At 39.2% G+C, this 12,222-nt stretch overlaps 1 protein-coding gene across 1 annotated transcript in view; it reads right to left on the bottom strand.

Moving 5' to 3' along the window:
* zgc:113278 (Translocating chain-associated membrane protein 1-like 1-like) overlaps positions 1-12,190 on the bottom strand; it is a 17,450-nt gene extending 5,260 nt beyond the window's left edge. The window contains exons 1-6 of the mRNA XM_023154920.3: positions 11,783-12,190; positions 10,938-10,998; positions 9,987-10,105; positions 9,100-9,216; positions 8,958-9,016; positions 6,484-6,568 (exon numbers count right to left, since the gene is read on the bottom strand). Of these exons, the coding sequence (XP_023010688.1) occupies positions 6,484-6,568; positions 8,958-9,016; positions 9,100-9,216; positions 9,987-10,105; positions 10,938-10,998; positions 11,783-11,902 (561 nt within the window). The 5' untranslated portion in view covers positions 11,903-12,190. The remainder of the gene's footprint in view (positions 1-6,483; positions 6,569-8,957; positions 9,017-9,099; positions 9,217-9,986; positions 10,106-10,937; positions 10,999-11,782) is intronic.
* Between the last annotated feature and the right edge of the window lie 32 nt (positions 12,191-12,222).

The raw sequence follows: 12,222 nt of genomic DNA, 5'->3' as shown, positions 1-12,222 counted from the left end.
TATATATATATATATATATATATATATATATATATATACATATACATATATATATATACATATACATATACACATATACATATACTATGGCATGCCCTTTAGGAAAATATTATATATATATATTCCAACCAAAGTCTGAATATATAGAATGAAACTTGAATATATAGGATGAAACTTGAATATATAGAATGATCTTTTGAATATATAGAATGAAGCTTGAATATATAGAATGAAACTTGAATATATAGGATGAAACTTGAATATATAGGATGAAACTTGAATATATATAGAATGATCTTTTGAATATATAGAATGAAGCTTGAATATATAAAATGATCTTCTGAATATATAGAATGAAACTTGACGTCACGGAGGCGCTTGCGCCATCTAGTGTTTTCCTTGTTTGTACCTGCGAGGAATGGCACTATGAGCCAGTCCGCACGGAATTTTGTGGCTCAAATTCTAAGTAATGAGGAGCTAATTAACACCCTGGCAAATGCATGTTCTGGGCAACCTAATATTTGTACTAGTGTACCGCATCGTACTACTGATGAAGAAATTTATTCACTTTTTCGTCGTGGAAGACCAAATGCAGTGAACCTCTCCGGTCAGATAACCCCTGGTTATCCAGCTAACGTTACTGCGGTCAAGTGAGCCCTCACTTACGAAGTCGCAGTCAAGCTAGCCGCCCCGCCAGCCGCACCTAAAATGTTGTTGCACTACTCTTACGCATATTACGGTATAGGTGCCGACTGGCTTAGAAACGCAGTGTTTTCTGTCCTGACACTATTTTACTTCACAATCCACTCCCAGTTTTGGTTAATCTCCACTTTCACCCCTGTGATCCACAGCCCAAATTACTGTATGATTCAGAGAAAATTAACAATAAAATTTACCCAATTTACTCAACTATACTTTTAATGTCCTCATCTTTGAGCTCAGATTACAGGAAAACTGAAAGAGGTGACGCAGATATCTCACTGGATTCTGACTCTGGGTGACCCCCACTCTGCATGCTGTGATCCACAGCCAAAATTACTGTACAGTTTTTGAGAAAATTGATAGTAAAATCTTCCCATTTTGCTTTACTGTACTCTACATATTGACATCTTTGAGCTCAGATTACAGGAAAACTGAAAGAGGTGACGCAGATATCTCACTGGATTCTGACTCTGGGTGACCCCCACTCTTCACCCTGTGATCCACAGCCAAAATTACTGTACGGATTTTGAGAAAATTGATAGTAAACTTTGCACAATTTACTCTACTGTACTCTATATATTCTCATCTTTGAGCTTAGATTACAGGAAAACTGTAAGAGGTGACGCAGATATTTCACTGGATTATGAATCTAGGCCATCTCCACTCTGCACCCTGTGATCCACAGCCAAAATTACTGTACGGATTTCTGATAAAATTAAATCCTATTCCATTACCAAACAAAATGAGTTCATTGAAGTATTTGCTTAGCTACAAGAAATGTCTTTCCACACACAATTTAAATTTTTCAAAATGTCATTCACACACCACCTCAAGTATCAACTTCAGTTTTAGACATTATTTATTCAGTGCTTAATCACAACAATAGTCAACTTAAGGCACTTACATAATAAGTTAAACCTTACAATAATACATACAGAGAAAAACCCAACAATCATATGACCCCCTATGAGCAACAGTGGGAAGGAAAAACTCCCTTTTAACAGGAAGAAACCTCCGGCAGAACCAGGCTCAGGGAGGGGCGGCCATCTGCCTCAACCGGTCAGGGTGAGAAATTACATTTCTCAGATTACTGATTTCTCATATTACTACTACACAGTTTAGATACACTCAACAAAAATATAAACGCAACACCTTTGTTACTGCTCCCATTCCCCATGGGATGGACGTAGAGACCGAAAATTCATTCCAGATACACAATATAACCATCCCTCCCAAACAGTGGTCACAAATCAGTCCAAATGTGTGGTAGTGGGCACATCTGCCATATTGAGATAATCCATCCCACCTCACAGGTGTGCCACATCAGGATGCTGATCTGACATGTGTACCTCAGACTGCCCACAACAAAAGGCCACCCTGGAATGTGCAGTTTTTTGCGCTATTGGGGGTCTGGGGACCCAGAACCGGTCAGTATCTGGTGTGACCACCATTTGCCTCATGCAGTGCAACACATGGTCACATGGAGTCTATCAGATTGTCAATTGTGGCCTGTGGAATGTTGGTCCACTCCACTTCAATGGCTGTGCGAGGTTGTTGGATATTCGTGGGAACTGGTACACGCTGTCGTATACGCCGGTCAAGCACATCCCGAACATGCTCAATGGGTGACATGTCCGGTGAGTATGCTGGCCATGCAAGAACTGGGACATTCTCAGCTGCCATCTGCCCTGAACAATGTGAACCATGATTCATCCGTGAAGCGCACACCTCTCCAACGTGCCAGACGCCATCGAATGTGAGCATTTTCCCACACAAGTCTGTTACGGCGACGAGCTGGAGTCAGGTCAAGACCCCGATGAGGACGACGGGCATGCAGTTGAGCGTCCCTGAGACGGTTTCTGACAGTTTGTGCAGAAATTGTTTGGTTGTGCAAACCAATTGTTCCAGCAGCTGTCTGGGTGGCTGGTCTCAGACGATCTTGGAGGTGAACCTGCTGGATGTGGAGGTCCTGGGCTGGTGTGGTTACACGAGGTCTGCGGTTGTGAGGCCGGTTGGATGTGCTGCCATATTCTCTGAAACGCCTGTGGAGACGGCTTATGGTTGAGAAATGAACATTCAATGCACGGGCGACAGATCTGGTTGACATTCCTGCTGTCAGCATGCCAATTGCACGCTCCCTCATTGCTTGTGGCATCTGTGGCATTTTGCTGTGAGACAAAACTGCACATTCCAGGGTGGCCTTTTGTTGTGGGCAGTCTGAGGTACACCTGTGCACTACTCATGATGTCAGATCAGCATCCTGATGTGGCACACCTGTGAGGTGGGATGGATTATCTCAATATGGCAGATGTGCCCACTACCACACATTTGGACTGATTTGTGACCACTGTTTGGGAGGGATGGTTATATTGTGTATCTGGAATGAATTTTCGGTCTCTACGTCCATCCCATGGGGAATGGGAGCAGTAACAAAGGTGTTGCGTTTATATTTTTGTTGAGTGTATCTAAACTGTGTAGTAGTAATATGAGAAATCAGTAATCTGAGAAATGTAATTTCTCACCCTGACCGGTTGAGGCAGATGGCCGCCCCTCCCTGAGCCTGGTTCTGCCGGAGGTTTCTTCCTGTTAAAAGGGAGTTTTTCCTTCCCACTGTTGCTCATAGGGGGTCATATGATTGTTGGGTTTTTCTCTGTATGTATTATTGTAAGGTTTAACTTATTATGTAAGTGCCTTAAGTTGACTATTGTTGTGATTAAGCACTGAATAAATAATGTCTAAAACTGAAGTTGATACTTGAGGTGGTGTGTGAATGACATTTTGAAAAATTTAAATTGTGTGTGGAAAGACATTTCTTGTAGCTAAGCAAATACTTCAATGAACTCATTTTGTTTGGTAATGGAATAGGATTTAATTTTATCAGAAATCCGTACAGTAATTTTGGCTGTGGATCACAGGGTGCAGAGTGGAGATGGCCTAGATTCATAATCCAGTGAGATATCTGCGTCACCTCTTACAGTTTTCCTGTAATCTAAGCTCAAAGATGAGAATATATAGAGTACAGTAGAGTAAATTGTGCAAAGTTTACTATCAATTTTCTCAAAATCCGTACAGTAATTTTGGCTGTGGATCACAGGGTGAAGAGTGGAGATGGCCTAGATTCATAATCCAGTGAAATATCTGCGTCACCTCTTACAGTTTTCCTGTAATCGGAGCTCAAAGATGTCAATATGTAGAGTACAGTAAAGCAAAATGGGAAGATTTTACCATGAATTTTCTCAAAAACTGTACAGTAATTTTGGCTGTGGATGACAGGGTGAAGAGTGGCGAGATTCAGAAACCAGTGAAATATCTGCGTCACCTCTTACAGTTTTCCTGTAATCGGAGATCAAATATGTCAATATGTAGAGTACAGTAAAGCAAAATGGGAAGATTTTACTATCAATTTTCTCAAAAACTGTACAGTAATTTTGGCTGTGGATCACAGCATGCAGAGTGGGGGTCACCCAGAGTCAGAATCCAGTGAGATATCTGCGTCACCTCTTTCAGTTTTCCTGTAATCTGAGCTCAAAGATGAGGACATTAAAAGTATAGTTGAGTAAATTGGGTAAATTTTATTGTTAATTTTCTCTGAATCATACGGTAATTTGGGCTGTGGATCACAGGGGTGAAAGTGGAGATTAACCAAAACTGGGAGTGGATTGTGAAGTAAAATAGTGTCAGGACAGAAAACACTGCGTTTCTAAGCCAGTCGGCACCTATACCGTAATATGCGTAAGAGTAGTGCAACAACATTTTAGGTGCGGCTGGCGGGGCGGCTAGCTTGACTGCGACTTCGTAAGTGAGGGCTCACTTGACCGCAGTAACGTTAGCTGGATAACCAGGGGTTATCTGACCGGAGAGGTTCACTGCATTTGGTCTTCCACGACGAAAAAGTGAATAAATTTCTTCATCAGTAGTACGATGCGGTACACTAGTACAAATATTAGGTTGCCCAGAACATGCATTTGCCAGGGTGTTAATTAGCTCCTCATTACTTAGAATTTGAGCCACAAAATTCCGTGCGGACTGGCTCATAGTGCCATTCCTCGCAGGTACAAACAAGGAAAACACTAGATGGCGCAAGCGCCTCCGTGACGTCAAGTTTCATTCTATATATTCAGAAGATCATTCTATATATATTCAAGTTTCATCCTATATATTCAAAAGATCATTCTATATATATTCAAGTTTCATCCTATATATTCAAGTTTCATCCTATATATTCAAGTTTCATTCTATATATTCAAGCTTCATTCTATATATTCAAAAGATCATTCTATATATTCAAGTTTCATTCTATATATTCAAAAGATCATTCTATATATTCAAGCTTCATTCTATATATTCAAAAGATCATTCTATATATTCAAGCTTCATTCTATATATTCAAAAGATCATTCTATATATTCAAGTTTCATTCTATATATTCAAGCTTCATTCTATATATTCAAAAGATCATTCTATATATTCAAGTTTCATCCTATATATTCAAGTTTCATTCTATATATTCAAGCTTCATTCTATATATTCAAGTTTCATTCTATATATTCAAGCTTCATTCTATATATTCAAAAGATCATTCTATATATTCAAGTTTCATCCTATATATTCAAGTTTCATCCTATATATTCAAGTTTCATCCTATATATTCAAAAGATCATTCTATATATTCAAGTTTCATCCTATATATTCAAAAGATCATTCTATATATATTCAAGTTTCATCCTATATATTCAAGTTTCATCCTATATATTCAAGTTTCATTCTATATATTCAAGCTTCATTCTATATATTCAAAAGATCATTCTATATATTCAAGTTTCATTCTATATATTCAAAAGATCATTCTATATATTCAAGCTTCATTCTATATATTCAAAAGATCATTCTATATATTCAAGCTTCATTCTATATATTCAAAAGATCATTCTATATATTCAAGTTTCATTCTATATATTCAAGCTTCATTCTATATATTCAAAAGATCATTCTATATATTCAAGTTTCATCCTATATATTCAAGTTTCATTCTATATATTCAAGCTTCATTCTATATATTCAAGTTTCATTCTATATATTCAAGCTTCATTCTATATATTCAAAAGATCATTCTATATATTCAAGTTTCATCCTATATATTCAAGTTTCATCCTATATATTCAAGTTTCATCCTATATATTCAAGTTTCATTCTATATATTCAAGTTTCATTCTATATATTCAGACTTTGGTTGGAATATATATATATATATATATATATATATATATATATATATATATATATATATATATATATATATATATATATATATATATATATATATATATATATATATATATATATATATATATGCGCGCTTTGTGAAGGACAATGAGAAATTTGTCAAGCAAGTGATCTTTAAAGTATGTAATCCTTAATAAAACACATAAAACAGAACGCAGAGATTTGAAAGAGCACTGCATTAATAGCAAACATGTCTCTGTGGTGCAAATCACTGCATGACTCAGGACAATTTCAGAAAAACCAGTCAGTGAATCAAATTAAAATAAAGCTTCAGAAATGCTGCTTCATTCTTTGGGCCTGAGGCGATGTAAAACTCTGTCTTGTGGTCTGATAAATCAAAATTTGAAACTGCTATTGGAACTCAGCTCAGCTAAAAAATCCCCAACTCATAAAACCAAAATGTATTTTTATTGGAATTCGATCAGTTTTAGGAAGGAAAAAAAAAAAAAAAAAAAAAAAGGAAGAAGGGGGAAAAAAAAAAGGGAAAGACATCCTTACCTTCCGTACTTTTTGAAAGTACAGCTCAGGAAGTGCGTGGAGCCAATACGCAATTTGGCAAATGTAGAAGAACTTGACCTGAAAACTAAACAAAGGACAGGTTGTGTAGAGGACAAGAAAACCTTTCAGCACGGAGTCAACAGCAGTAGGGCACGCAGATAATTAATTAGGCATTACATCACATTCCCTAACTCAGACTGAAAAACTGAGAAATGTAATAAGTTGTGAGTTTGTCACATTTTATACCCATTAGGAACAATTATAACTACGCCCTTAAAAATGTATGCAAGTCCAATGCTTCTCTCACATGTGAATTGCTGTTTTACCAGTTGGACACAGACAGACAGCAAAGACTTCAGTAGCAGGATTGGAAAACATTTGAAGAAAAAGGTTAAATTCAGCATTTTGAGCATGATGATGTTGTCTTCCTCACATTTCCTCCTGGGGGAACCCAAGTTGTTCCCAAGCCAGACGTGATACAGTCATGTGAAAGGAAAGTTAACCAAGTATAACCTTACTGCTTCTGCAGGAATTAAGAGGGCGAGGAGCAATCACATAATGCTAATCAAATAAACTTAAATTAACTTATTATCACAAACGTGGACACCTCTAGAAATGTTTGGACAGTTGGCTGGTCTGGAACATTCAGCTATACGTTAATGCATGTGTTAAAACTCCATATTACTGTAAGTATTTATGGTAAAGGTGCTTCTACAAGCTTCTGGATCATAGTGTGTACTTACTTTCTCCCCATGACTGCATATAGCCCTATAAAAACCTTTTCATATGACTGAAAGTCAGATAATGATAATGAGCAGGTTCTGGTTTCCTCCCAGTTGAACATGTTCAGAAAACGTACAACGGGGCACTCAGGAGGCATCCTAACCAGATCCCCGAACCACCTCAACTTAGGGCTGCTCGATTATGGCAAAAATGATAATCACGATTATTTTCACTGAAATTGAGATCACGATTATTTGACGATATTTATTTAACCCTTTAAGACCTACTATAGAACCAAGTCCACCAGAGCTTATATTATTTTTTTACATGCTGTAGTGCCATTTGTGGGAGCATTTCAAGTTGCTATACATCAATACAACTGTTATAGCCCATATTTTAATAATATGTATGCATTAAGTCCATAGTAATTACATAAATTGCAAAAAAGTGCAATAAACTACAAAAAAAATTGAAAATCGCTTTTGTTTTGTTTACATATATTTCTACTTGGAGAAATTTAAGAGGTTTATCCCTCAAAACTTTAAATACAATAAAGTTGCAAAAAATAGTTTACAACAACAGGAAATTTATTTTGAGTGTCTTCATAGTTTTATTTTGGAGATACAGCAATTTTTATATACTGCAGGAAAAACAAAAAACAATCCTATGATGCAAATTTGCAAAGAAAACAGCAGGTGCATCATTTCACTGTGGGAAGTGTTACGAACAGCTGATCGGATCGGCAAAGCGTGTTTCTGGAATATTATGTTTTTGTTCCTGCAAGCGCTTTTTATGCAATTTTTGCAAAGCTATATGTGGAAGGAAACCGTGACCGAGGACAAGCTGATGGCATCAGATGTAAGTACAACTCCTCCGGTTTCATATGCAAAACAAATTATTGCGCTAGCTTACACGGTTCAGGTTCTACAGGGATTTAACAGTAGTTACGCAAAACGGAGTGTGCTGCTCTGACCGGCTTTAAAGGGTTAACAATGACTTTAAAAAAATAATATAAAATAGTGTGCAACACCACTGAAGTTTTTTTCTTTTAAACTCTCTTTTCAACCAACGGCAGTCACTCTCCAAATAACTTCTGCTTAGCTTTCCGAGCTTTCCGAGCTTCCCTCGGGTCCTCTTAATCAGCGGTCTCCAACCTTTTTTGCGCCACGGACCGGTTTATGCCCGACAATATTTTCACGGACCGGCCTTTAAGGTGTCGCAGATAAATGAGGGAGGGGCTAATAATCGGCTCAGTCATTTTTAATGATCGTTGAAAGCCCAGATCGTAATCGTGATTAAAATTCGATTAATTGAGCAGCCCTATCTCAACTGTCTCCTTTCGATGTCAGGAGAAGGAGTGGTTGGACTCTAAGCTTCCTCTAGATGTCTGAGATCCTCACCCTAGCTGTAAGGCTAAGCCCAGCTACCCTACAGGAAATTCAATTTGGCCGCTCGTATTTGCAACCTTACACTTTTGATGGTGAACCAGTACTCGTGGCGATGTTTTCCATTTAGGATTTCATCTACATTTCAACCCTTTCTTAGGTGGAGCCAGTCCACCTCATGCTCCACCTTCCTTGTGGAAAATGAATAAGACAAGTACAATACTTGATTAATTTTTCATATTATTAAAACAAAAAGGCTGAAAAGTCTCAATGAAAATATCTCATGAAGGTACGTTCTTCTTTAGATTAATCATTCAGCTTTAAATAATGAGTCTATAGTATGTGGAGGAGTGTATAACTACTTACACCATGCGAGTATGTGGGTAACCCTCCCATAAGAAAGTAGGATTTGTTGCAAAGTCCTCCTGCGTGAGAAAGAGAGACACTGCATGAGATGAGGTCTAATGCAGGCTGAGACAATGCACCTCTTGGTTTCTGATGCTGGTACCGCTGTTAGGATGCTGCAGCCCCAGATGAAGGAGAACAGATAGAACGCTGCGAGCTGCCCGGACTCATTGAACTTGCTGTGCTTGGTTTTTGACAGGTGCAACCTCCTGTTCATTTTCTGAAATAAAAGTAAAAACAGACAACCTAATGAACACAATGCCACAGACCTAAGTGTTAAATTAAAAAACAAAATTGGGCTGACACTTTTTAACTCTACCTGGTAAAGACAGGAGTCAGAGTGGGGTGACAAAGTCCCTGCTTCATAAACTTTAAGAGCATTAGGAGTGGTTCTGCTGACAGTCAGGATGAACTGGAGAAACTCTGTGATTTTAAAACCCGTTTAAAAATCATGGGCTATTGTTTTAAGAGGTATGAAAATTGCGATTCTATCCTTTAAGAGTAAAGGACCAGAAAAATTTACCCTTCTGTTATATCTGTTACATGTTGTCCAAAAGAGATTTTGAGGTAAAAATACATCTAACAACATTCTTTTCTCCTGCTGAGAACGATTATCAAAGCCATAAGCTGTCAGGAGAAACATGAGCGTTGTTTCAGTCACTGTGCTTTAATGAACGCACAAGCAAGGACGGAAGGATGGAATTTGATCACCAACAAAAAGAATAGGGACATAACGGAGGCGACACATGTGGCAGTGGAGACTCTGCTACGTTGATCCTTTTGAAATGAAACTCTAAAGACCATTGTAAAGTACTGTACGCACGGGTTCCTTCCGCCATTGTGATTTGCTTTAAAAGGGCATGTACACAAGCTGTTAAAGGGGAGACCGAGTTATTGTTAAGCACAGTTCTGGTTTTATTTACGACATCAAAAACAAGCCCGTTTTAAAAGAGGGAGAAAAAAGGTCAGGCATCAAGCCGATGTACTCACGTCGAGAATATATTCTTGTATCAAGGCATGAAGGATGACTGCAATAAGAAGGTAAAAAAACACAGTGGCCACGTCTTTAGGGCCATACTGGTAAAGGTTGACTGGGTCGCTTTTCTCATCTGCAAAGAGGACAAGAAAAGAAAAACAAGAAAAAACATAAATAAGGTGAAGCACTTAAAACCTACAAAGCAGTGTTTCATTTTATTCAGGTAATTTCAGGCTTAACCCTGGTTTTTCAGTACCACACAGGTGGAACACTTCTTACCGGGAAGTGAACCAGCTATGAAGCTAACCTGTTATGGAGCAGGTCAAGTTTCAGTTTAGAGATCAACAGGTATGAAATCACCACCTACTGACTAATGAATTCTCCAGAATGTACTGACTCTGTTCCTGGAAGACACCTTTGACCTATGTGCTCAGATAGCAGGATACCTGTCTTAATGACAGAGCTGTTATATTGATACGCGTGTTAAATTATACAGTCGTTATTCCAGCTTTCTTTCCTGGCTTTGAATGGGCCAAACTTTATTAATAGCGCAGCTGCTTTCTAGTTTTACTGACCAAAGTGCTGATAACACACTTTTACAATGTGAGTCTACAGCGCTTTTCTTCTCACACACTGCTGTTTTTTTTCCCCCCCAGTGTGCATTTTGTGTTCAACCTCTAGTTTCATCTTTCTTTAGAGTGTAAATAAATAAAAGTTTTTGCCAGAACACTTATAAACAGCTGTGATTGGTCAGATGCTGCCAACGTGTGACTGTGCAGGGGAAACCCTGGGTTAACTTAGAGAGTTGATAACTAGCTTTGTGGGACTGCTTAGCCTGGCTTCCAGCGTTAAGCTGAGTTAACCCAGATAACAGAAATGTATCCTGGGTATGTTGAACTCACTTTGTAGCACAGGCCTCAGAACAGTGAAAGGGTGCAATAATAGACAGAATAATATAGGCTCACCAAGAACTTGAGTTACGTTGTACTGAACTGTGATGAACATGATGGCAAACTTTGCTGTGACCTGTAATGACAAGAAAACACTTTGATTATTGATGAATTCATTGGGATGCAATGCAGTAAACTTTACCTCAATCAGAGGTTCACAACTGAATCGCACCAATGCATCTAGCTCACAGTTTTGTTATCAGCAGTGAAAAATGAAGAAATGTGAGGAGTGCTGCAGAGCAGCTACAGCATGTGGAATTCCACTTATTCTCATAATTGGGGTCTAGAGACCTCCAGGAGCTGCCTGCAGGGGCTCCCAGGGGTCTTCACCACCACTGGCACAATGACTCAGTATAGGTGCATCAGGGAAATTCAGCTAAGATGTTTTTAATTAATAAATCATAAAATTCAATATATTCACACAGAGTATTAAAAAAAAAGTTGATTTGGAAAGTGGAGAGACATTTCCCGTCTGGAAGCAGGGTTTGGGTGTGGACATGTTTGATGAAGGAAATCCATCTTAGTCCTTTCAAATATGGCTAGGTACTAGTCAGCTGTGGCGAATCAAAAGGCTGGTAATCAAATGTGTGGCACGCAGGCAGATATTTCCTGACCATCCTGTTGTCAAAAGCCAGAGAGAGGAAGTGCATTAGTCTAGAGTGGTGGTAAGATGACCTGTTAGCTGTGCCAATGGGCCTCCTTACCATCTTCTTTGGCAATCAGTTAGACACATGAGAAGGTAAGGAGAAAGACACGCTAGCGCCCTGTCACTGGAGTGCTGCTGTCATCCCAGCTAGCGAGAGTTAGCATCAGCTAACATAAATCGACTAAGTACAACAGCTCGTCCAGTCACACTGTACCTCAAACATCAGGCCAAGGAGGATGATCATGGCCAGGCACGACACCATATCGGCGTGATTCTGGATCACAAACTCGTGGCTCAGCACCGGTGGGCTCTTGTTCTTCTTGCGGAAACCCATGGCTCACCGACTCTGCCTGGCTCCGGGCTGCTGTCACTGAGTCTAAGCGGGGTTGGAGCTAGCTTCCCCTGCTGCACTGCTGCTGGCCTCAACAGACGGATGCTCGCTCGCTCTGCTCTGGGACGATCCCTCCGCCGTAGTCCGCAAGCACAGTGAACCGCTGCTCGTGTGTTTAGTAGCAGACATGAAGACGCATCGCACCGAGCCAAACACCACAGCACAACACCCACTTTATTCCTGCTGCCCGCTGAAGTCAGATGACGGGCCCTCCCACTTCGAAACCCCATTCATGAACCGCCCAGTGTCATTGACGTAGAAGG

This window comes from Maylandia zebra, linkage group LG20 (genome assembly GCF_041146795.1).
Source record: "Maylandia zebra isolate NMK-2024a linkage group LG20, Mzebra_GT3a, whole genome shotgun sequence".
Taxonomy (NCBI): domain Eukaryota; kingdom Metazoa; phylum Chordata; class Actinopteri; order Cichliformes; family Cichlidae; genus Maylandia; species Maylandia zebra.
The sequence above is the reverse complement of the archived record's forward strand: the minus strand, read 5'-3'. Positions and strand labels throughout refer to the sequence as shown.